Raw genomic sequence first — 24,198 nt, forward strand, 5'->3', positions numbered from 1 at the left:
AATGATTATTTTAACATTTTTGGACCACTTACCACATACCAGATACTGTTCTAAACATTTAACATGTATTAGTGTAATTTAATTTTCACAACAATACTCTGCAGTAGGTATTACTAACATCCTTCAGATGAAAAAACTAAGGTACAAAGAGTTAAATAACTGGGCTTCCCTGGTGGCACAGTGTTTGAGAGTCTGCCTGCCGATGCAGGGGACGCGGGTTCCTGCCCCAGTCCGGGAAGATCCCACATGCCGCGGAGCAGCTAGGCCCGTGAGCCATGGCCGCTGAGCCTGCGCGTCCGGAGCCTGTGCTCCGCAATGGGAGAAGCCACTACAGTGAGAGGCCCGCGTACCGCAAAAAAAAAAAAAAAGTTAATAACTTGCCCAAGGTCACATAGCTAGTAAGTAGTAGAGCCAAAAGTTCCATGGGTGGCAGGGAGGGGGATGGGGACTGAATGGCACATGGGGAACACATCAAAAGTTCAGAATTAGGAATTCTTGGAGAAGGGGATTAAGATTTTTTGTGTTGCCATGTGTTGTCTTATTAATGTTTACATCATTACTACACAGTTCGGGTGTCAAGATATGTTATTATGTCAAAATAACTAAATGGTCTTATTCTCTCTTGTCAACCCCATTACAGGATCAGGTCATTACAAAGACAAGTTTATTCTATGGTTCACACTCTGCTCAAAAGATCAGCATGGATTATTTTTAGATGTAAGCAATATTTAATAGCTAATGTAATTTCTTATTTATACATATCATAAATGTGGCCAGCTGTTCTTTTCAACTCTCTTTTGTTCTTCTAACAAATCACATGCCTTCATCAGTCTCTGATCAGCTGGCAGGGCAAGGCTTCCTTTTCTCATGCTTCACTCTCCCTCTGTCCAAGTCAAATGTCTAAAAACTGTTTGGATAGAATATTTCTGAATTTATGAAGTAATTTCACATATATTATCTTATTTGATCCTTCTCACACTAGCCTGTAATTAAATTGACAGTTTATAGTATTGCTCTATTTGGATTATAGTAGTATGGTAAGTAAGTGGGGAATTCAAAACTCACACTGGAACTCCTGCTTCTGAGTCCAGGGCCCTTCCTAGCACCCACTATTCTTCCCTAAATGGTTCTGGAGTTTAGGAGACCAAAAATCACTAGTTAGTTTAAGTAATTAAATATTAGTTTGAAAAGAACAAAAAAAGAATTGTACATTATGTAAAATAAAGTTCTACAGAGCTATGAAAGAGATAGAAATGATGAGGAAAGGAAATTATAATCAGGCAAAGGGAATTTAAAAATCTGGTTGAGGGCCATAGACATTTTAATTCAGGAAAAAATGAGACTCTGAATTTTATTAATATTAAATTCTCTAAAAATACAAGGTTGATACTGCAACTTTGTGCATAGCAAGCTATAAAATCACCTAGCATCTTGTAATTTCAGCCAATGAATACAGTAAATACATACTTAGTTGTCTGTCCAGCATCTCTTTTGTGCAAAACACCCACCTACCATCCATGTGGTAACCACAACTATTTTTTACAAGATGATTTGGTCCCTGTGGAGATAACTAATTGGTTCAAAACTGGGCACTCCAAGCTGGCCAACAGTTGTTTCTCAGAAATTTGAAATTGAAACTAATAGATTTCAATCTCAGGCTAAGACGGACTCTTGAAAAGGGAGTTATAACCTTGAAAACTAGGAGCAGCCATGTTTTCTACCATGTAATCTGGGGATCTGAGAAAACCAGCCTTTTCAGAGAAAATAGAGTGGATTTTTAAAGAGAAGCAGAAATAAGAGAGAAGAGTTTTGAAAGTACTCCAGTCCCTTGCTCTAGAGTTTTATGACATTGGCTTCCCTTCTGTCCTTAAAACACTTTTTTCTAGATTAAAAAAGACCCAACTAATACATCATAAGTAGAATAAGATGCATACTAATAAATATTAACTAGAATTACAACCAAAACTTATTCACCAAACTTTTGCAGGAAAGGGTCCATATCTTTCTCATGTTCATATTACAGTGTACACAGAATAAGATGCTTTTCATTTACATAATGAAATATTAAATATAAAAACCATTTTTTCTGGTGCAATATATAAAAACTATTAAATGTTTTACTTTGGGGGGATGGAAAACAAATTCTATACCTTCATGTGCAGTTCTATTTGTCTAATAATGCACTATTTTTTAGAATGTCAGCAAAGGTTATCTGGGTATGGGATTACAAGATTTTTTAAACATTTTTCTTAATTAACAACCTAATAACGATTACTTTTAAAAAGTAGCAAAAAGCAATAAACTATTTTTGGCAAGCAAACAATTAGACAAAATTACTGAAAATGCATAAGCCCTGAAGCAATGCTCTTCATGCAGGAGGTGCACCTAAACTTAAAACACCCAAGGCTAAAAGAAGACTGAGCATTTATCTTTGTACTTGGATTAAATCTACTCTAGGATCCCTGGCCCTTTTTCAACTGCACCTCAATTCTTGGGTGAATCTGCACTTCACTAAGTAAAGTCTGAGATTTCTGTGGCTCCCATTTAGTCCCTCTTAAAGGAAAATATATCCCCCGAAACCAGAAAAGAAAGCAGTCTGAATTGTCAGTTATAAAGAGAGATTTGTAGTGGATCAAGTGAATGTGGAATATAGTTAATAAATGAACTATGTTCCATCATTGTAAAACAAAATACCTTCAGTCTATTTGACTAGAAAAGGAAAACTATTATAAATTATTATGTGTATGTGACCACATAGAGCCATATAATGAGAGCAATCTGTTGTGCCAACCTTTCACTTTCTTTAGGTCCAGGAATGTACAAAAAGAATATTTTCTTATAATAAATTCTTGTGTGCCTCTTCATTCATGCTATTTTATTTAGAATTTTTCTTTTCTGAGATAGCCTCCTGGGACACGCATCTCATTTTCATGAGGGTTCCTGAGAGACTTGAGCATACAGTATTTACTTCAGTACAATGTCAACAACATATTGCAGAACATTTCATCTAAAATAATAATAGAAAATGTTGAGCCATCTTTCCATTTGGAAAAATATATCTGGAAGAATGTGATGTCTGACGAAATCCACAATGCTTAAACACACTGTGCCATCTCAGCTTGCTTTGGGAATTTAAAGATACATATATATGTATATATATTCTTTTTTAAAGAATAGAAAAATGAAGACAGATAAAAGGCCGCACAACATTAGGGAAGAGAAAATTAATGGATATCGATATACAGTGCCTGGCACAGAGTCAACAAGAATGCCATAAGGTTAGCTGACTACCTTGCTTGGTCAAAAGTGAAATGACTGGATTTGTAGATAAAATTTTTCTACAAAGTAGACTGTTACTGAAATTAATGTCCTAAACCAAGTTCTTTCAAGTTCTTCCTATAATCACTTTCTCAGTGGCATTTTCAATTAATCATCTGAACTTCCATGGTCAAACATCAAACATGCGGCCAATGAAGGAAGACAATTAAATTCACCTATTACGTTATTCAAGTTTTTCACTCAGAAATAAGAATATTTGCCAACTAACAAATGAAAATTGTTTATCATGTGGGTGCTAGAAGGTAATCCACAAATTTCCTCCTTATCAGTAATAGTAATCTATAGGAATAAGATTTCCTAAGATTCAGAAACATTTTCTCACTAAGGATTATTTCCCATGGCCTTCACTGACTGAGATTTTCAAGTCTGAGAGTATTGCTAACAATCACTGAGGTGTTAAATAAGTGCATGCTCTTTGCTAAGGGTTTCACATGTATTATCTTATTCCATCTTCATTATAACTTCATAAGGTATGTTCCTTTACTTTTGATTTTACTAATAAGAAAACTGAAGCACAGAGGGATTAAGTAACTTATTCAAGAACATACAACTACTAGGGCAGGTTGGCTCCAGAGTCTGGACTTGTAACCACTACACTGAAACATCAAGGCAAAGGTATAGAAAAAAATGAATAATGAAGTCCACTATTTTGGTTTACTAGACACTAGACAGAACTTGACAAACATAGTTCCAAATGTGTGAACTACTTTTATCTGATTTTTAGTGGTTCTATCTATCTTCTACCTTAGGAAGGTCACTAACTTTTAAGTTCTTTATTCAAAAGTTCTATCTTCTACCTTAGGAAGGTCACTATCTTCTATCTTCTACCTTAGGTTCTATCTTCTACCTTAGGAAGGTCACTAACTTTTAAGTTCTTTATTCAAAAGTAGTAGATTCATGCTGATCTACCAACGTTCTCTCATCCGTAGTCACAAATAAAACATGTGAAGTGGCTTGAGGTAAGAAAGGGAGTAATTGGGCAGAGAGTTAGACAAACGGCTTAAGAATAACAGAAGGGAGAGGAACCATGTACCTAGTAAATGCACAGGGACAAATAATGAAGTCATAATGTGGAGAACTCTTGTATTTCAGATGAGGGTATTTTAATAACATTTTTATTGCTCCTGCTGTATTTTCTGAATCTGAGATTAAAATGTACTACTACCTATTTTAAGATTCTATTTTAAAATTGAAGATTTCTATCCCAGCCTAATATAGCCTTCTAGAGAAAGCTCTGGAGCCAACTGCCTAGGTTCAAATTATGATTCAATCATTTATTAGCTGTGCGGCCTGGCAAAAGTTACTTATCTTTCTGTGACTCAGTCTCCTTATCTGTAAAAAGGAAAGATAAAACAGTAGTATAGAGTTAATGTAAGGAGTATATTAATACATGTAAATCACTTAGAACAGTGCCTGCTCAAAAGTAGGCAATTTTTATTTGCTCAAAAAATATTACCTTTAGTTATTATTACTATTACTGCCTTTAGTTATTATTACTAACAATTATTATTATTACTATTACCATCATTACTACTACTTGTCATCCATCTATTTCTGAATGACATACTTTTTAATGATTTTCAGATTTCTCTAAAATGATAGCTATTTGTGCAATGCACAGTTTAACTTTTGCACATACTCACTATTTTGGAGCACCAAACTCCAAAATACCAAAGCAAAGAAACCAGAGCAGTTATTTCCATTATTAACTGAAAATAAACTGGATAACAACATTAGTTGGCAAGAACTAAAAAAATAAAAATCATGTTAAAATACTCAACTGTTGATGATTATAAATACCTGTATCTTTAGAAATATTAGATGGCTGAATTCTTAACTTTTGCTGAATTCTTAACTTTTTCAACAAAACTTCATACTTCAAACAAGAAACTTCTTTTCCACCATTCTCCATATCAAAATTATCCATCAATAAATTCTACCAACTTGTCTCCATTACAGCAACAATTAACATTCATACAGTCTAAGAGCTTCAAAGTCAGTTCATGGTTAAAAAACAAACAAACAAACAAGAAACATGAGCAATAGAAAGAAAGCTACCGTAATCTGATAAGTGTCTACAAAAAGCCCATGGCAGGTATCTTCTTAACAGTGAAATAACTAAAGGCTTTCATTCTGAGATCAGGAATAAAACTGCCATTATTCACAGGTGATGTAATTATGCACAAAAATCCAAAACAGTTAACAGAAACACTATTAGATTAATAAGTGAGTTTAGCAAGATCACCATATAATACAAGGTCAATATGCAAAATTAAAATTGTATGTCTATATGTCAGCAACAAATAATTTGATATCACTGTATTATGGGCTGAACTATGTCTCCACAAAATTCGAGTGTTGAAGTCTTAAACCTCCAGTACCTCAGAATGTGACTGTATTTGGAGATGAGTCCTTGAAAGAAGTAAATACAGTAAAATGAGGTCATATGCGTGGGCCCTACTCCACTATGACTATGTCTTTATAAGAAGAGTAGGTCTTCTATACCTTATATTAGGTCACAGATATACTCACAGACACAGGAAGACCATATGAAGACATAGGGAGAAGGTCATCTGTAAGCCAATGAAAGAGGCCTCAGAATGACACCAATCCTACTGACACCTTGATCTTGGACTTCTAGCCTCTAAACTGTGAGGAAATAAATTTCTATTGTTTAAGCCACTCACTCTGCGGTACTTTGTTATGGCTGCCCTAACAAACTAATACACATTGGCATTAGCATCAAAAACACTCAGACATAAATCTAAAAAAATATGTGAATGACTTCTACACAAAAAACTTCAAAACATTAAGAGGAATTAAAGAAGACTCAAATAAATGGAGGGATATACTACATTCATGGATTAAAGATTCAATATTGTAATGATGCCGGATCTCTTCTAATTAATTTATAGATTCAGTATAATCCCAATCAAAATGCCAGTGGATTATTTTTGTAGAAACTGGCAACCTGATCTAAAATAGCTGGGAAAAAAGCACAGCACTCTTAAAAAAGAAAAAAGTTGCAGAAATTACACTACCAGATAGTAAACTTATTATAAAGCTGCAGTAATTTAAAAAGTGTTCTAATGGCACAAGAAGGAACAAATGAACCAACAGAAGAAAATAGGGAATTCAGAAACAGATCCACATGTATAAGATCACTTAATTTACGTCAAAGATGACAATGTGGTATAGTGAGGTCTTTTCAATATATAATACTGGGACAAATGGATATCCATTTGGGACAAAAAAAAAAATGAATCTTTACCCCTAGTTCACACTATACTCAAATCAATTTCAAGTGCACATCTAAATGTGTAAGTGAATAATAGCTTCTAAAAGACTGTATAGGAGAATACTTTTCTGACTTTTGGATAGGTAAAGATTCCAAAACCAAGGTATAGAGATGCCTTATCTAATAATAAAGGAAAAAATTGATAATTTAAAATTTTTAAGCAGAGTAGAAGATATTTTTCTACCACAGAATAAAAAATATTTGCAACTCATTTATCTAACAAAGGACTTAACAATATCAGAAATATAAAGAACTCCTAAGTCAATATGAGAGAAAGAGAGGATCAAACAGAAAAACTGTCAATAGATTTGACAGGGCACTACCAAAAAAGAATATCGAAATGGTGCCTTCCCTGGTGGAGCAGTGGTTAAGAATCCACCTGCCAATGCAGGGGACATGGGTTTGAGCCCTGGTCTGGGAAGATCCCACATGCTATGGAGCAACTAAGCCACAACTACTGAGCCTGGGCTCTAGAGCCCATAAGCCACAACTACTGAAGCCCGTGCGCCTAGAGCCCGTGCTCTGCAACAAGAGAAGCCACTGCAATGAGAAGCCCGTGCACCGCAATGAAGAGTGGCCCCCGCTCACAACTAGAGAAAGCCCACGCGCAGCAACGAAGGCCCAATGTAGCCAAAAAGAAAATAAATTTTAAAAAAATCGAAATGGACAAAAGACATATAAAAACTTTTCAATCTCAGCAGAGAAATGCAAATTAAAATCATAATGCATAACATTATATACCACCAGAATGACTAACTTTTTTTTTTTTTTTAAAGTGGCAATGCCATTTGCTGACAAGGACGCGGAACAACTGGACCTCTCATATACTACTGGTGGGAGTATAAATTGGAACAACCATTTTGGAAAACTATATGGTAATATCTACTAAAGCTGAACATAGGCATACCCTATAACCCAGCAATCTGACTCCTATACACATTTCTAATGGAAATGAGCCTACAAGTACACCAAAAGATATGTACAAAATATTCTGTAACAGCCCCAAACTAGAAAGAGCCCAAATGACCATCCATAGTAGAATGAATAAACAAAATATGGTATATTTATACATTGGGATACTATGCTACAATAAAAGTGCACCAAGTTACTGCTCTGTGCAAACACAGAAGTATCTCATAGACATAAAATGGATCAACAGAAGCCAGATATAAACTCATAAATATTATGATTCCAATTATTTTATGTTTAACAATAGACAAAAATAACCCATGGTGATTGAAGCCAGGATAGTGGCTGCCTTTAGTGAAGGGAGAGTGGTAACCAGGAGTGGATATAAGAGAATTACTAAGGTGCTCTTTTGTATAAAACTTTGGACCCTTCTAAAATATTCTCTGAAGTGAACCCAAACAAATTTTAAGCAAACTTTTTAATTGAGGTAGAATGCACATATAGAAAAGTGTATCAAAGTGGACACCTTGATGAGTACTTACAAATAAAACCACCTAAGTAAATTCTACCCAAATCTACCTACTTCAGCCTCTTCACATATCACTCTCAACTTTCACTCTCAGCACTGCAGCCACACTAGCTTTCTCTCAGCCTCATACTATGCACCAGGCTGCTCTCCTGCCTGCTAGAGGCCTTTGCTCACAGCCATCGGTGGGATGGAAACACTCTTCCTTCCCAGCACTTAATCAGATACTGTTCAATTGGACAAATTTCTTACACTCAAACCTCACTTCAAGAAAGCCTTTCATAATCCTTGACCAGTTTAAATTCCTCCTCATGGCCTCATGTACTTCTCCTTTGTAGTACTTGTCGTAGCTGCAATTTTATGTTTTAGATGGTTTATTTGATTAATATCTGTAGACACTAACAACTAATTATGTAATTAATTAGTAATTAACATAGACATTAATTACTAGACTCTAAGCAGATGCTCACCATTATACTCCTAGCAGTAAGCATAGGGCCTGTCACACAGTAAGTACTCAATGAATATTTGTTAAATAAATGAATGAAATTTAATGAAATCTAAAAATAAAATATTATGGAATCAAGAAAGAGGTATTAGTGAGTTCTTCCTTATACAGCAGTTGTTATTTTTGCTGTTGTTCAGGAGTGAATTTACAAATATTTACACATTTTGGAAACCATCAATGACACCAAGATACAAAGTTGTCTAGTAGAGTTGGAATCAACTCTATTCTCTAAACTGTGTTCCTTTTTCACATAGCAAGTTTTCTTGTCCTGGGAAGGGTACTCCTAAATTTTTTGTAACCATATCCATAGTCAGAAGTTGAGAAAGTAGAGCTCAATAATATGGTTAACTACTGACAGTAAAACCAAAACCAAAACCAAAAAACCCTCAAAAAACCTCTTTTTTAATCAATCTCTATATTTTGGGGGTGGGGGTCAGGGGGAGGAGAGAAAAGAAAAAGAATACTATCCAGCCAATCTATCAAAAATTTAATCAACTCTCAATACAATGGAGGGAAAAAGATAACTCAAAATCATAGTTAAAAGTAACAAAACCAAGACACAAAACTGATCTTCAAACTTATTTAGTTAATATTATCCACTGTCATTCCAAAGCCATTACTCCAAGTATGAGGTATTTAAAAAAACAATTATTATTCTACTAACATTACCCAATAGTGTAAAAATCATATAACAGTTTAGAAACACCAAATACCACACGAATGGAAGACCACAGAACAAAAGATTGCCATCTGTTAAAATGGCCTATTATTGTTGACTGCACAGAGTTGTATTCTTTTTTCAATACTAGAAGGAAGCCTATGCAACATGAGTTCATCACTCTGCAAACCATCCCCTTCACTTGCTATAGGTTGAGCAGATACAAGACTCTTAAGTCCAGCACCACGCAAGGTCATAGTTTAATAATTAGTACTTTCTCTCTGGATAGTTCGGAAGTTTAAAAGCCCCTGCCCCTAATAACTATCTCAAATGTCTTCCTAACCATGCTCTTGGATGTTTGTAAGTTCACAGGCTTGTCCCAAATAGATCTAGAATGATAAAATGTTTAAAATACAAAACAAGAACAACAACAAAAATCCCCTTTCAGTCTCAGGTCCCTCATTTTTTTTTTTTTTTTTTGTGGTACGCGGGCCTCTCACTGTTGTGGCCTCTCCCATTGCGGAGCACAGGCGCCAGACGCGCAGGCTCAGCGGCCATGGCTCACGGGCCCAGCCGCTCCGTGGCATGTGGGATCTTCCCGGACCGGGGCACGAACCCATGTCCCCTGCATTAGCAGGCGGACTCTCAACCACTGCGCCACCAGGGAAGCCCAGGTCCCTCATTTTTAACAGAAAAGTCATGAGCTTATATGAGCACTAGAGTCTCTCTTCCCCATCCCGCATTCACTCCTTTCTCCCAACTCTCACTTTTAAAAATAAAATCACCTCTTGGGAGAAAATTAGAGAATCCTCTTATTCCTTGTCTACCATAAGACACAGATATTTTGCACAGGTTGTCACATGGTTATCAAAGCATAAGGTTAGTTATTTAGAAATTTTCTACTCATTCCCCTCACCTCATCCCACATTTCCCCACTTCCCAGGAAGTACAGTTAAGAAATGGCCACCAGTGGTAAGTACAGGCTTCGCTGTTGCTAGGAATGGGCCTGCCTACTGTGGGAGTCAATACAATTTGATCTTTTGATCTTCCCTTTTAGTCTCAATTCATACAGTTGTTTTTACATAGATGTTGTCAAAGTATACGTGTAATTTTCTATCTCGTTAAATCATATGCATTTTTATGTGTTAATATATAGGCTTTAGCACTGAACTATCCCATTGGGATATTTAATGGGATATCCCATGGGAATAACTTATTTAACCATTCCCACAATGTTGTAGCTCTCAGAGTAGCAAGTTCCAGTAGTTTGCTCTTCCCTGAGAAAGCCACTCTATACTTTTCTATTTTCCTAAATTTGTCTCTTGCCAGTTCTAGAACACTAAATATAGAATGACCTTGTTCTTCCTTCTCATACTCCTTTCCAATTCCCTTTGCTCTTGACAAAATTTCTCTTGAGATACGACAACCAGAACCAAATGAAACAGTCTAAGTGCAGGACTTATAGAACTTACAGCAAGGCAGAATCCTCTCTCCCCTCCTCCCTTCCTCCGTCTCTTTCTTTCTCTCCCCATCTCTCCTTCCCTCCCTCCCTTCCCTTCCTTTCCCCCCACAAGTTATTTTTCTGATGATTATAAGACTTAACTTACCTTTTGATTACAAATGCATTTTAGGCTGATATGTGTACCTCCTCTGTTCCAACCTATCAAATTTTACTAATGACACAGAATACAAGAATATCTCTGGCCCCGAACCTACGTCCATGGAAATCTGGGAAAAGGTTTAGATGTGAAATAGTAATTATTCCACTGTGAGTTGAGGAGGAAAGGGAAGATAACGAGGGAAGAGTTAAGAGAGATGGTCTGCCGGCTACTGCTATAGGGATAGAGGCCCCAGGGTCCTAATGTGAATAGCATGTTTGTCATAGCCAAAATCATTTTATCAATAACTGAACTTGTTTAAGTATTAAAGAGAATAACTAGTCACAGCAGCAAAGGAAAATCACAAGTTTGTGGGTCTAGCAGATGCTTGTTCCATTACTTTCTGACCACTGTGTATTTGACAGGTGTGCCTGGTGGGCATAGGTGCAGAGGTGTCATGATGGCGAGCTTCCCATTTAACTCAGAAAGTACTTTGCCAACAGCTGCAGCAGTGTCAATAGAAAGAAGCAGGAATAGGTTCCTGCAATAACATACCCATAACAACCAGCTTGCTAAAGCAACCATTCAGTCTTCTGAATGTCAACAAGGTCACAGACTGTAATGCGGCTTGTTTTCCACTGGGCAAAGAGGTTAAGAAGTTGATGAGATAAGAGGTAAAGTTAATAATTTTAAGGAAGTTGTCATATTTTTCTAGGTTCACCCCTATCATGAATATGAGGACAGTTTTTGGTCCTATCCTTTAAGTAAGTCCTCTATTTTCCAGGCTAATGAATGTATCAGTGTATGCCACAACATAATCAGTATCATAATCACTCCATATAATGCTGATGGTTAGGAAGTCAGTGATGGGCTCTCTCTTCATTAGAAGCTTCCTATTCTCAGTCCTGAATCTTATACCTTCTATGAGTCAAATCATATTGCTACAGTCAATGAATAGATCACTGATGGCTATACTCTCCACCTTGCAAATGTTTTCAGCATACTAACAAGAAGCTCAATATGATCCAAGTCAATTTAATTTGATATTCACTACCTTTTCTCAGAACTGCATCTGCTGGCAATGTAATCTAGTGATCAAGGAGAATGAGAGTGCTAGGGCTATTTTTATTAACAAGCATATATTGATTTGGGGGTCCTTGTTGTGATTTAAATAATAACTCAACCTATCATTCTACAAGCAGTGTAGGTTATTTTACTACATACTTGTTCACATGAAGGCTAAACTTCCACTGCTTTGTTCACTGGCATTTACTTATTCATTTAACAAATAACTGGGGTACCCAAATATGAACAAGGCACCATGCCTACTCAAATCTGGTATTGTCCAGCATTTTGTTTCTACTAGGAATAAACTGCAAGCCAGCAGATTTTAACATGTACTCTCTTTTCATGATAATTTTTAACGTTAAATAAAATGGGGCTTAGTTTGATTTACGCATTATACGAATTTCTCCATTCAAACGACTGGCCGTGTATTTCTTCCCTTTTTTCCCTCTCTCATTGCCCGTCCTCTTTCCAAAAGATATTTCCCCTAATTTCATAATGACAATCAACAACAATAATAATAACAACCTAAGATATGGAAAAACATTAGAAGCTTCCTTTCATGGTTATATGACTTTCTGTTGAAAACCATGGCCTCTTAGCTTGTTTTTTCACTTTTCAGCAAAGTGACTCTCATGGATGCCAGAGCAGCCTTCCTGTTAGCATGAGTATTCAGCTTAGTCAAAAACTCAATTAGTCCTCTAAACTGCTAAATGGGTCAATTTCTAACAAGTGTAATTCTTCCTCGAAATATTCATAATGTTTCACATAAAAGATAAAAAACATAGAAAAGTTAGTTGCACATTACAACTTTTCTTCAACTTCCTAGTGAAAAACAAAGGCTCGGTCTCTGTTTTACACAGAGAAAACATTTTAGGAACCACTGAGTTGATTTGTGTACTGGAGAGTCAGTCTAGTTGTTTGTTTCTTTGTTTTTTTAATAAACAGAGTAAATATGTTCCTGAAAAGTTAACCCTAAAATAAAACTCTGATCATACTTTTTTTTTTTTGCAGTACGCGGGCCTCTCACTGTTGTGGCCTCTCCCACTGTGGAGCACAGGCTCCGGACGTGCAGGCTCAGCAGCCATGGCTCACGGACCTAGGCGCTCCGCGGCATGTGGGATCTTCGACCGGGGCACGAACCCGTGTCCCCTGCATCGGCAGGCGGACTCTCAACCACTGCGCCACCAGGGAAGCCCCCCTGATCGTACTTTTGTTCCTTCATTAAGAAACTTCCGAAACTCGAGTTTTTACATTTATCTTCTAGAGAAAAAGTAGGAAGTCATTCTGATTTTAATTTTGTTCATATTCTTTTAAGGGTGGCTATATTTTAAAATAGTTCTCAGAGAATTCCTAATCAAGGTAAAAAGGACTACACAATGGGTCAAAGACATTCTTAAGCCAGACCTTAACCCATCCAATTTAGGTTTAGCATGGAATATTCTCAAGTTCAGTTCAATCCTCACACCTAGGTAGCAAATATTCTTTTTTTTTTTTTTTTTTTTTAGAAACTGTTTATTTTCCATCAACCTATTTCCATTTTAAAGTCTGTGGAAGAACAGTTTAAGACCACTCAGTGGTTGTTCCTACCCACTCAGTGGCCTGAGCAGTGGGAGCTGCAGACCAGTCTTCAGTAGCAGGCTGAGCACTCCAGTCTTCAGTGGTGAACTGCTGAATAGACACACAGGGCACCTGCACACCCTCAGACCAGTCCGCCACCTCAGGCTGAGTAGCAGTGAACTCAGGAGCTGGAGCAGTCCATTCACCTTGAAATTCCTCCTTGGCCACAGCCTTCTCAGCTGCCGCCTGCTCTTCCTTTTCAATCTCTTCAGGATCTCTGTAGAAGTAGAGATCAGGCATGACCTCCCATGCGTGTTCACGGGAGACGGTGCCACGCATGCACAGAACTTCCCAGGCAAGCATCCACCACATCAGACCCACTGAGTGAGCTCCCTTGTTGTTACATGGGATGGCAATGTCCACATACCGCAGAGGAGAGTCTCCGTTACACAGAGCAATGGTAGGCAGGTTAACGTAAGAGGCCTCTGTGAGAGGCTGGTGGTCAGCCCTGGGATCAGTAACCACCAGAAGTCTTGGCTCCCGGAAGGCTGCCTGGATCTGGTTCGTGAAGGTTCCAGGAGTGAAGCGGCAAACAGTAGGAGTGGCTCCAGTGGCAGCAGCAAACTTCAGCACAGCTCGCTAGCCAGTATTCCTGGAGGATATGACACTGACATCAGCTGGGCTTTCAATGGCAACAATGGCACGAGCTGCCAACAGAAGCTTCTCCCAGGTTCTCTTCAGATTTATGATGTAGATGCCATCACTTTTCCTTTTGTAGATGTACTGTTCCATTTGGAAGTCAAGGTTGGTGCCACCTAAGTGGGTTCCTGCTGCAAGGAATTTGAGGACATCCTCCTCCATTTGCAGGACATCAAGGGCTCCAGACATTGTTAAAGTTTCCCTTTAAGTTGTGATGGGAATCCAGAACAAAGCCGTATTGACCCTTATCTGGTGCGGAAAGCCGTGGCAAATATTCTTGACTTCAATCTCTCATTTGATAAATAATCTAGAACTATGATGCTTTAATTTTCCTAACTGGAAAACAATAAAAACAATGGCTTTAAAATGCTCATTCAGAGGAAAAACTTACTCCTTCAAAGTCTTTTTATGCAAATTGACAATTTTAAATGCTACTCTGCAGTTTTCTATATTTATAATTAAGATACAGCTAATTATACTGGCACCAAGACATCATATGAATCTGTATACTTTATATGAAGCATTCCATGAGTGGGAAATTATTGAATTTGGGAGACAGCTATATGGGGATTCATAATGCTATTCTCTCTACTTCTATACATGCTTAAAATTTTCCTCATTCTAAAGTTAAAAAAGAAAAAGAAAAATTAAGCATTAAATAGCCACCAGAGTGATAGGAAACAAAATACCACCAGAATCTCTACATTACTATTTCCAACCACTGTTCTCCTATTGACAAATAATTGCCCATTCAGTTTGTTTGTTTTCTATTGGTGAATCCAAACTATAAGCTGTCCATTTCTCAGCAGTTAAAGAACAGTAAGTAGTTGACATTGGGATATTTATTCATCCTTTGTAGTATAAATTAATGTAAATTAAGTGACAATATTTTAAAGGTTATTCTCAATTATTAAAAATGAGACTACTGTTTTATAAATTAAATATAGGATAAACATTTAAAGAGGAATATTTGAAAAATAAAAAAGCTACTTGGAATAACTCTTGAAGCAATTTATACATAATATAGAAAAATTGCAACACTAGACTGTTATGCAGACATTTATTTAACTTATTTGTAGATATCTCTCTTTCATTTTGTTTTGTTTTTTTTTTTGCGGTACGTGGGCCTCTCACTGTTGTGGCCTCTCCCATTGCGGAGCACAGGCTCTGGATGCGCAGGCTCAGCGGCCATGGCCCACGGGCCCAGCCGCTCCACGACATGTGGGATCTTCCCAGACCGGGGCATGAACCCGTGTCCCCTGCATCAGCAGGCAGACTCTCAACCACTGTGCCACCAGGGAAGCCCCTCATTTTGTTTTTAATTCACTTAAGAAGGCAGTTTAGGCACCTATTTCTATTTAGGATCATTATTAATACTAGAAAGGGAGGACTATATTTGTTTGAATCCATGAACTGTTTTCTGGTATGTGATTCTTTCATCACTGACATAGTTAAGTGACCATCATAAAGTGACTGTATCATCTGTTGTTTGTTGCCCAGAAAACAGAATCTTTCAGCAGCTGTATTCATTTAAGTTCATACTAATGCTGTATTCTCCCTTCTGAAGTATGGAAGATTATTCTCATAGAAATTTTACTTAGCAATTGCTATCTGCTATGTTTTCTGGAATGCTTTAGTTATATATTCCATAATAAATTATATTTACTACTTACCTTTGATATAAGTACATAAGTAATCTGCTTCCTTAAAAGTGATCTTACTTACCAAACATCCCTAATTCTTTTCAACTTAAGTGAAAGTTAAATTTTAAAAACTATCTCCTTTTCAAATTTCTGATTTCTAACCACACATGGACTCTGGGCAGTTTGGCAATCAGTCCTCTTTTCTTTTCTCCAAAGGGATCATTCCAAATGTTTAAAATTCTCCTCAAATCCCTTAATTACTTCCATCATCTCCACCCACTTGAGGTAAATGGTCTTGCCTCCAAGACCACAGAAAAAAAAATAGCAAAGGACACACAGTCCTTTATCATTCCATTTCTCCTTTCTAAACATATCAATATTCTTCTGTCCAGAGCTAACCCACAATCCTGTGCTCTTCACACCATCACCTCCGTATCTTCCTGGATCTCATTCAGTCACTTGTCTTCAATAACTTCCTCTCTATTGACTACTTTTTCTTAACTTATAAACACATCCCAATCTCTCTTATCTTATAAAATGCGTTCCTTCTACTGATTAGCCATTTTTTCCTCCTTATCAAATCACTTCATGGGAAAAAAAAAAAACCCCGACTCTCAATTCTAAATAATAGCATAACATTAATAATAATAATTAACACAACATTAACTTATTCAGTCCTCATCACAACTCTATAAGGTAAGCAGTATTTATTTCCATTTTATGGAAAAGTAAACTGAGGCACAAAGAGGCTAAGTGACTTGCCCAAAGTCACATAGCTAGTAAGCAGTAACTGAGAAACCAGGTACCAGAGCCCAGTTCTTTCCCACTATGCAACACTTCATCCCCTGGGTAAGGATATTTACTCACATGACTTTGATTATTAATTATACACTAATAATCACTACCATCAATCTATCCAGTCTTGATTTTTCCCTATTTAGTTTCATTACTTCCTATTTTGAGATACCTTGATTTCAATATATTCGAAAGACCTAGACTCCATCTCTTTTCTCCCTATGCTTCCTCTACACTGCTACAAAAACAAATCTATCCATTATGGTTTTTAACTTACAAACCTTCAATGACTCTCCATCACCTACAAAACAGGGTCTCCAAACTCTTCAGCAAGGCACACAAGACTCTTCATAACCTGCTCCAAAATTACCTTCTCACTTCTACTCCTGCAATTACTTACACATATCCTCTAATCATCAAACTCTGAGAAGTATGTACCATGCTTTGTCACATCTTCTGCTGCACATAGAATGTTCTCTCAGTTTGGGAAGTCACTTTTCATTCTCTCTTGATGAATCATTACTCATCTGTATTTTCCAAACCACCCATCCTGCACCTTCCCCAGGTAAAGCTAATCTCTCTCTCCTACTTCTACATTCCCAAAATACTTGTAAAAAAAACCCAACTCTATCATCACAATATAATATTGTTCTGTCATTAGTAATACAGACTATGAGCTCTTAGAGAACTGGGACATTCTCTTACTGATATTTGTATCCAGTACCCAGAACACAGCAGTCACTCAGAATACATTTGATAAATGAATAGATGTAGCTCGCCTTTACTATTCAAAATCAACGTGCTCTGGACATGGGAAGATAAATGAATATATCATAAGAGACATCATAATCTTAATTAGTAATTATTTGCCTATAAAATGGCTAAAAACCTAGCAATATGCAGAGAATATTTTTGTTTAAATAGTAATACAAGTATAGACTCTTCCTTGAAGTTCCAGTGAACAAAGAACTCTACCATCTACACAAGCAATCTTTAAGTAAACAGTAAAATACATAAAGGCAAGAAGAAGTCAGAAATGTTAGGCCTGTCTCCAGGCCACAAAACTTGATCATGAATAGCCATCACATTATAAATATTACAAGATATCCACATGAACCAAACAAACACTGAAGTTTTAGTCTCAATAGTTTTTCCCGCTACTCTAATTCCTACATGTATAAAATATTTTGGCACTGGTATGACACACCATGGCATTTACTAAATGGTTTACTAAATTACACTTATAAATCACAAAGGCATCAGCTTACATGCCCAACTGCATATAAGTGTGAGGTAGATTGAAGCTGTCTCACTCAGCCTTAAGTGGGGGAAATTCATGGTACAGTTTTTGATTGTAAGAGTAGAGGTAAACTGCCTTAAGTAGATCTTTAAAGAAAAATGCAACCGGAAAGCAATGTGGTTTCCACCATGTTTTAAAGGTGGTTTCCTCTGCAGGCGGTTCCTCTTAATTCTATTGAGAAAAAGAAAAATAAAAATGCAAAGGTTACAAAATAAGGTGATGAGAGAAATGCAAAGTAGCACAAACAGAGCAATGATGAAATACTCAGAGCAGTTTAGTTACTTAAGCTACAATGAAGTCAATTAAATGTGTCTTATTTCTTTAAAAACTATTGAGTATCTCACTGAGAGTTTTTTCCTAATTTATATTAAATTCTAACGTCAACATTCTTGGATTGCATTTAATAATATGAGTGGTCTTGAGTGATTCTGATCCTGAAGTTACTGCCTTGTTTATACACTAAGGTTCACACATGGGCTGGTCTAAAGTTCAAAGTTCAAAATAATTCAACTTTTAATACATATAATGAAAAATTACACCTAAGTCACTCACCAGAACACAAAAGCAACATTAATATTGCTGTTGTAGACTAAACAAAAGCAGGAGTCGGCAGTCTTTAAAACTTTTACTGTTTTTCTAGCCTCCAACAGGAAGAGCATTTTGGAAATATAGGGCTCATTAAAGAAGCCCTTTAAACTACTGTTGGAACTTACGATTTTTGCCTTATAGGTGGAACTCTAAGCAGAGATTTAATGATCATTCTTATTTATACTTGTCAGTATTTTAAAATTTGATACTCCGCAAAGAACAGCTGATGTTTGACATTGCAAGTTCATTATTAAAACCACAGTATGTCAAGCCCAAGACACAAAAAGAGAAATAAAACTAATTTGTTAAGGAAAAACCTTATCATGTACAGTTTACTTTCCTTCCTGCATCACCAAGTCTGTATTTTTATCTTACCTGCAATTTATGGCCTAAAAATTAAATGAATTAAAATTAATTAATTAAAAATAATCTAACGCAAATATTAAATCACCAAAATACTAGAACAAAAACATCTCTAGGAATGCTTCAACAAAAATTCTGGAGCTTAAAAAAGAGCTATTTGCAAGCTTTCCTGCGTTAACAAAAGGGCAGGTAATAATGATGGCTTGTATGACAATATTGTCTTTGTTAGTTTAGCCCCAACAGAACTAAAGATTTCCTGATTACGACTTGGTAATCTAAGTCAACTGAAAAGATTTCTGGGGAAGGGAAACAAAGAGGAGTCTGAATGCTAGCATTTAAGTGGAATATATTACCTAAGTTTACTCTTCAGTGTGGGACACTGTAAATAAGAGGGGCTCCTACTTTGACAGCCCATGCTAGGTCACGACCTAAACTCACTGTACCGGTATAAAAGAGAAAGTTCTGCTGGAGTCTCAGATATGCATGCTTCTCTGCTTCACCTTCAGGATCTTGTAATCACACAGGGCCTTACAATGAAGTGTTCACTCTGTACTGTATCTCATTGTCAAGATTTTTAAACAGTGGCTTTTTTACTGTAATGAGCCAATTATGAGCCAGTCACTCAAGCAGTCATTAACAATAGATTTTTCTAATTGCATTTTTAATGAATTTTATTTTGGATAAAAGCCCTTAAAAGTACCTATGGCAAAGGGTAATCATACATTGAATTAACAGAAAAATCTGTTTAATAATGACTTGTCTTTTATTTACTACAACAAAATAAATTCCAGTGAGAACGCTAAAAAATTGACAGTGTAAGGGAAAAAAGGTTGCAGGGCGGGAGAGGGAGTCGTATTCTTCACAGCTAAAAAATAAAAATGAAAACATGCCTTATTCTTTCCTAACTTTAAGGTACAAATGAAACATTATCTTATCAACACAGACCTTGCTCTATATTTAGAAAATAATTAGTTATTAATATTTTACCCATAAGCTATTAATAATGCCTAATATAATTATAAAACAAGCTAAATGGACAAGGGAAATAGAGGCTCATTTCAAATTTAATGTACTCATTTCTATAGATGAATATACAGATAAGATGTTAAGTTATTTTTAAAACAGTTATTTTAAAAGTTATTTTTAAAACTGTGTTGTGTAAACAAAACACTACAGTGTAAAAATCTTCATTCACCTCAAAATACTTTCTATGCATGTATGAATGGAAATGTCCTTGCTGAAGATAAAAAATGGTCTTAATGAAAATGTGAATGTATCGTTTGTGATCACTCAGATATATAAATGTATTTTTTTTAGGTTGACTCTATTGAAACTTCATAAGTCTTAATCATAATTAAGAGCTCACTACTCACTGTGATTTAATGTCATTAATTAGGAAGTTTTAAAGATGCACAGTGACACTAGAAAAATCCTCTCTTTGGAGGCTATACACATCATCCTCTGCATGGATTAAAAAAATTTTAATCCATTTAAATCACTCATTGGTGCAAAGAGACAAAAATTATAAATATGTATATATACATATATATACACACATATATATTTATATATGTATAATAAAACTATTCCCAGAAAAACTGTCACTATACACTCTGATTTTGTTAAGGAAATAAAAACTTTTTTGAATGTTCAAGGTTTTAAAAACCTTGTATTTTCTGCCTCAAGAATGGGCTGACTGAAAGCATGAGGTTCTGCAGCCTCTGGTTAATTAATCTGCGGCTGAATGACAGCGTGCCTAGGGGCATGGCACTGGCATCCCACACAGGGTCCCAACATGCTTTAAGCCTTGGATAGCTACATTCTGCACGCCAAGACTTTACCCAACAAATAGCAGAGAGGCCTTCAGAGCCTTTCTTCTTCTGAGACATTCCATTTAATTAATGTAATCCCTCTTTATCTTAAAGGTTTAATAAATTTAGGTGAGGCAAAACCAACATATCTATGGCGATGAATGTTGTAACTAGTTGCTCTAACACTTTTCTTATGTACCCCAAAGGCTTCTTCACAAGGCATAAAGAAAATGAAAGCAAAAAAATGTTCTAACAGGTTTAGAAATTTTCAAACATGCTTCTTGATCTATTAAAAATATGTATATTTGTACAACCCAACGTTTAAGAATTCAATTAAATGAAGCTGGCGATTTCCATTTCACTAGACTTATTTTATGTTATAAAAATATAAATCATACACCCACCCCAAAACACTTTGAAAATCACTAATACCTAATCTTGAGCAAGGTAAGGCTATTTTTTTAGCAACAGGATACAAAGGACATTCTTCTAATCCCTTTCACTGCCAGAACAAAACATCTTTCAAATCAAGATAAAATCGCTACATCATGAATGTTAATATCATTCTGGAAAAATAATACCTTACGACTAGAAAAGACCATCCCTTTAGGGAGAAATGTTGTGTTAAAGTGGATTATTCTTTTAGTAGTGTAATAGAATGGCTTCTACCTACTCCCAGATGGAAAATCAAAATCTGCATTTAAATGGAAATATTTTAAAACAGATAGGACAAAAGGCTAAAACCATAAGGAATATCTCCATCCTTACATTTTAAAAATCCAAAATGCTTCATAAGAACTTTTCTGTACGGTATGGCTTTAAGATTTTGTTTGTATGTTTGTTTCATTTTTATGAAGAGCTTGCACTGCAACATAATTTCACAGTTTTGTGATTAACACATACTATTTGTGGCTATTATATCAAATTCACAAATTGGATGAAGAAGTAGGGTTGCAAAATTTTTACTATTACAAGAAACACATTTACTGTTTAGGCTTGTGCAGAGTTAAGAATGAGTCCTGTATTTTCTTCCTATTTTTAACTATGCTATTTTATAGGTAATTCTTAGAAGGCAAGAGCAGTTTGCTGAAATCAAATAAAATCTGAGTTTCTTCAGCATTGACTCAAATCACCACCATGGTTAGAGTAAAAAGAAAGCAAAATGCTAGGCAATATTATAACAACTGCTCTTTGCAACCTGAAAGATTATTTTCAGTTCTTCAATAGTTGGGGCAATTTTCTTAAATTCTGAAGGAGCCTGACAGCACTGCACATTTCTTAATGCTTGCATTTACTTTTACATTATAAAACAATAAAACAGCAGGATAATGTTCATGCAGTTTAGAGACTTGTAACATTACCACAAATAATTCTACTGTATTATGGCAAAACATAAGCTTTTTAAATGTAGGCTGACTAAAGAAAAGGCAATCTATATTCACTGAAAGTACACAGACACGTAAGGTTGAAAATATAACTTAAATGTTGTACCTAGTTCTAAAATAATGTTTGAAAAGGGCTGAAAAAGCAAAATCCATGCTGGATGAAATCTTTTTTGTTATATATTAAAATACAATTAATTTCAAGTGCAGTGCTTATTGGCAAGGGAAAGGCTTCCCACCTTTCTTCCTTGGAGTTTATAATAGAGTACATGGCTTCTGCCACCTCAGAAACCAACCGCATTATGTAATTTGATCATTGTCCTCAACAATGTTGTAAACCAAGATACTCGACAATTACCAGCTTCAAAGATGCAGGTGTTTCGATGGTAGCCACATTTGACTACTGGACTGCAAATAATGGGCCAATCTGAAAAACTCAGCCATATCATCTCCTTTATAAGATCAGCCCATCAGTTCTGAAACATCTTTATTGCTAGAAGCTGCTGGCTTTTGTACAGGAAGCTGTGTGGATCTCTTTAGTTAAAAGACATCTTATTCAAAAGTGTAATGGGAAAAAAACTCTTGCATATGTACTGGGTGGTTTTCTCACTTTTAACAGGTAATTCATTTCAATCCAGTTGTCCGTGATTCTCCTAGTGATAACCATAGGGATGAAAAAGAATAAAAGCATTTCCCTACAGTAACCTAATTCTCATCTACACTAGAGCCTCCATGCCTGATCCCAATTCCCCACCCCTAACCTTCACTCCCAAACCTCCCAGCAGAAAAAATTTCAGATATCAGTGGGAGATGATATACCGTAAATCTAATCATCAAAAATAAACCTTGATACATATCTTCATTAGTCTACACTAGGTAGCAAACTAAACTAGGGAAGCTGTATATGAAACATCACAGAAGATCCAAGATTCATGGATATTTTAAATCACCTGCTTTACAATTGCCTAAATTACAGAACAACTGTAGAAACATGGCAAATTATGATTTAAAAGAAAGTACCTCCCTATCCTTGGAGATATTAGACTTTTATAGCTAATGTGTGAAGAAAGTGACTTTTAAACTCAAATATTCCTGTTCTAAATGAATGGTACTCTCAGCAGAGAACCCATCTAAAACCTCACATTTCTAAGTGTGGCCTCAGACCAGTAGCAATGGCATCACCTGGGCACTTGTTAGAAAAATCTCAGGCTCTACCCAGGCCAACTGAATCAGAACATGAATTTTTAATAAGACTCCCAGATGATTCATCTGCACTGAGAAGCTCTGGTCTAAGTTTTTCTAGTTCCACCATTTATTCTGCATTGAGAGACATAAAACAGTGAAGAACAGAACAGCCTGTACTCATAAAAACACATAATATTACAGATGACCACAATTTAAATAATAAAAAACAGGGAGGAAATGTTAGCAAAACTTAAGTAATTAAATTAGATCTAGATCCTGCAATCTTTGTTTTTAATACTTGAAAATTCACTTATATGTGTGTATGTGCATGCACAGACATGTGAGAGAGGTGAAAGAGGAAGACAGAAAGGAAAGGTAGATTAAGAGTGAGAGAAAAAAATAAAAGGGAGAGAATGGAACCGTAAGAGTGTACATAGGGTATATATGTAGATGTATTTAGGGCCAAAAAGTAGAAGAAACAAAGTGAGAACCCAGCAACTTGGAGAAGAGCAGCAATGCCCCTTCTCAACCACATTCCCGCACACTCCCTCTTTTACATGCCCAAGACAGTGTGATGGGAATACTTTTCATCTCAGTAACAAGAAACTACCAAGAAATAAGCATTAAAAGCAAAATTTGTGACAGAAACCAGTATTCCCTAATTGTATTAAACAATACAAGTAAACATGGAAAGATTACTTCTGAGTAAGTAAAGAGACCAACAGCACAAGGTAATTAAAACACTAAAAAGGTGATTTAATATTCTTTTTCCAAAGTCTAAATAATCATTTAGAAATAGTTACCATAAAATAAACATTATTTGTTTTATTCTTACAAATGAATGTACTATTCTTACTGTTGTTATTACTATACTAAGAAACTAAATTCAAAATAGTAGCACTATAGTTTTGATTGTTCTTAATGACATCATAAAATAGCTAACATTAATAACACAAGCTCAAAAAAAAAGA

At 35.9% G+C, this 24,198-nt stretch overlaps 2 protein-coding genes across 3 annotated transcripts in view; both read right to left on the bottom strand.

The window, feature by feature from the left end:
• Positions 1–24,198, bottom strand: part of DPH6 (diphthamine biosynthesis 6) — a 179,377-nt gene that overhangs the window by 114,289 nt on the left and 40,890 nt on the right. The window lies entirely within an intron of this gene.
• On the bottom strand, positions 10,862–14,454 carry LOC132420485 (small ribosomal subunit protein uS2-like). The gene is given in 1 exon segment (XM_060004956.2): positions 10,862–14,454. A coding segment is annotated over 1 exon segment (885 nt). The 5' UTR covers positions 14,350–14,454; the 3' UTR covers positions 10,862–13,464.

Source organism: Delphinus delphis, chromosome 2, assembly GCF_949987515.2.
Source record: "Delphinus delphis chromosome 2, mDelDel1.2, whole genome shotgun sequence".
NCBI lineage: Eukaryota > Metazoa > Chordata > Mammalia > Artiodactyla > Delphinidae > Delphinus > Delphinus delphis.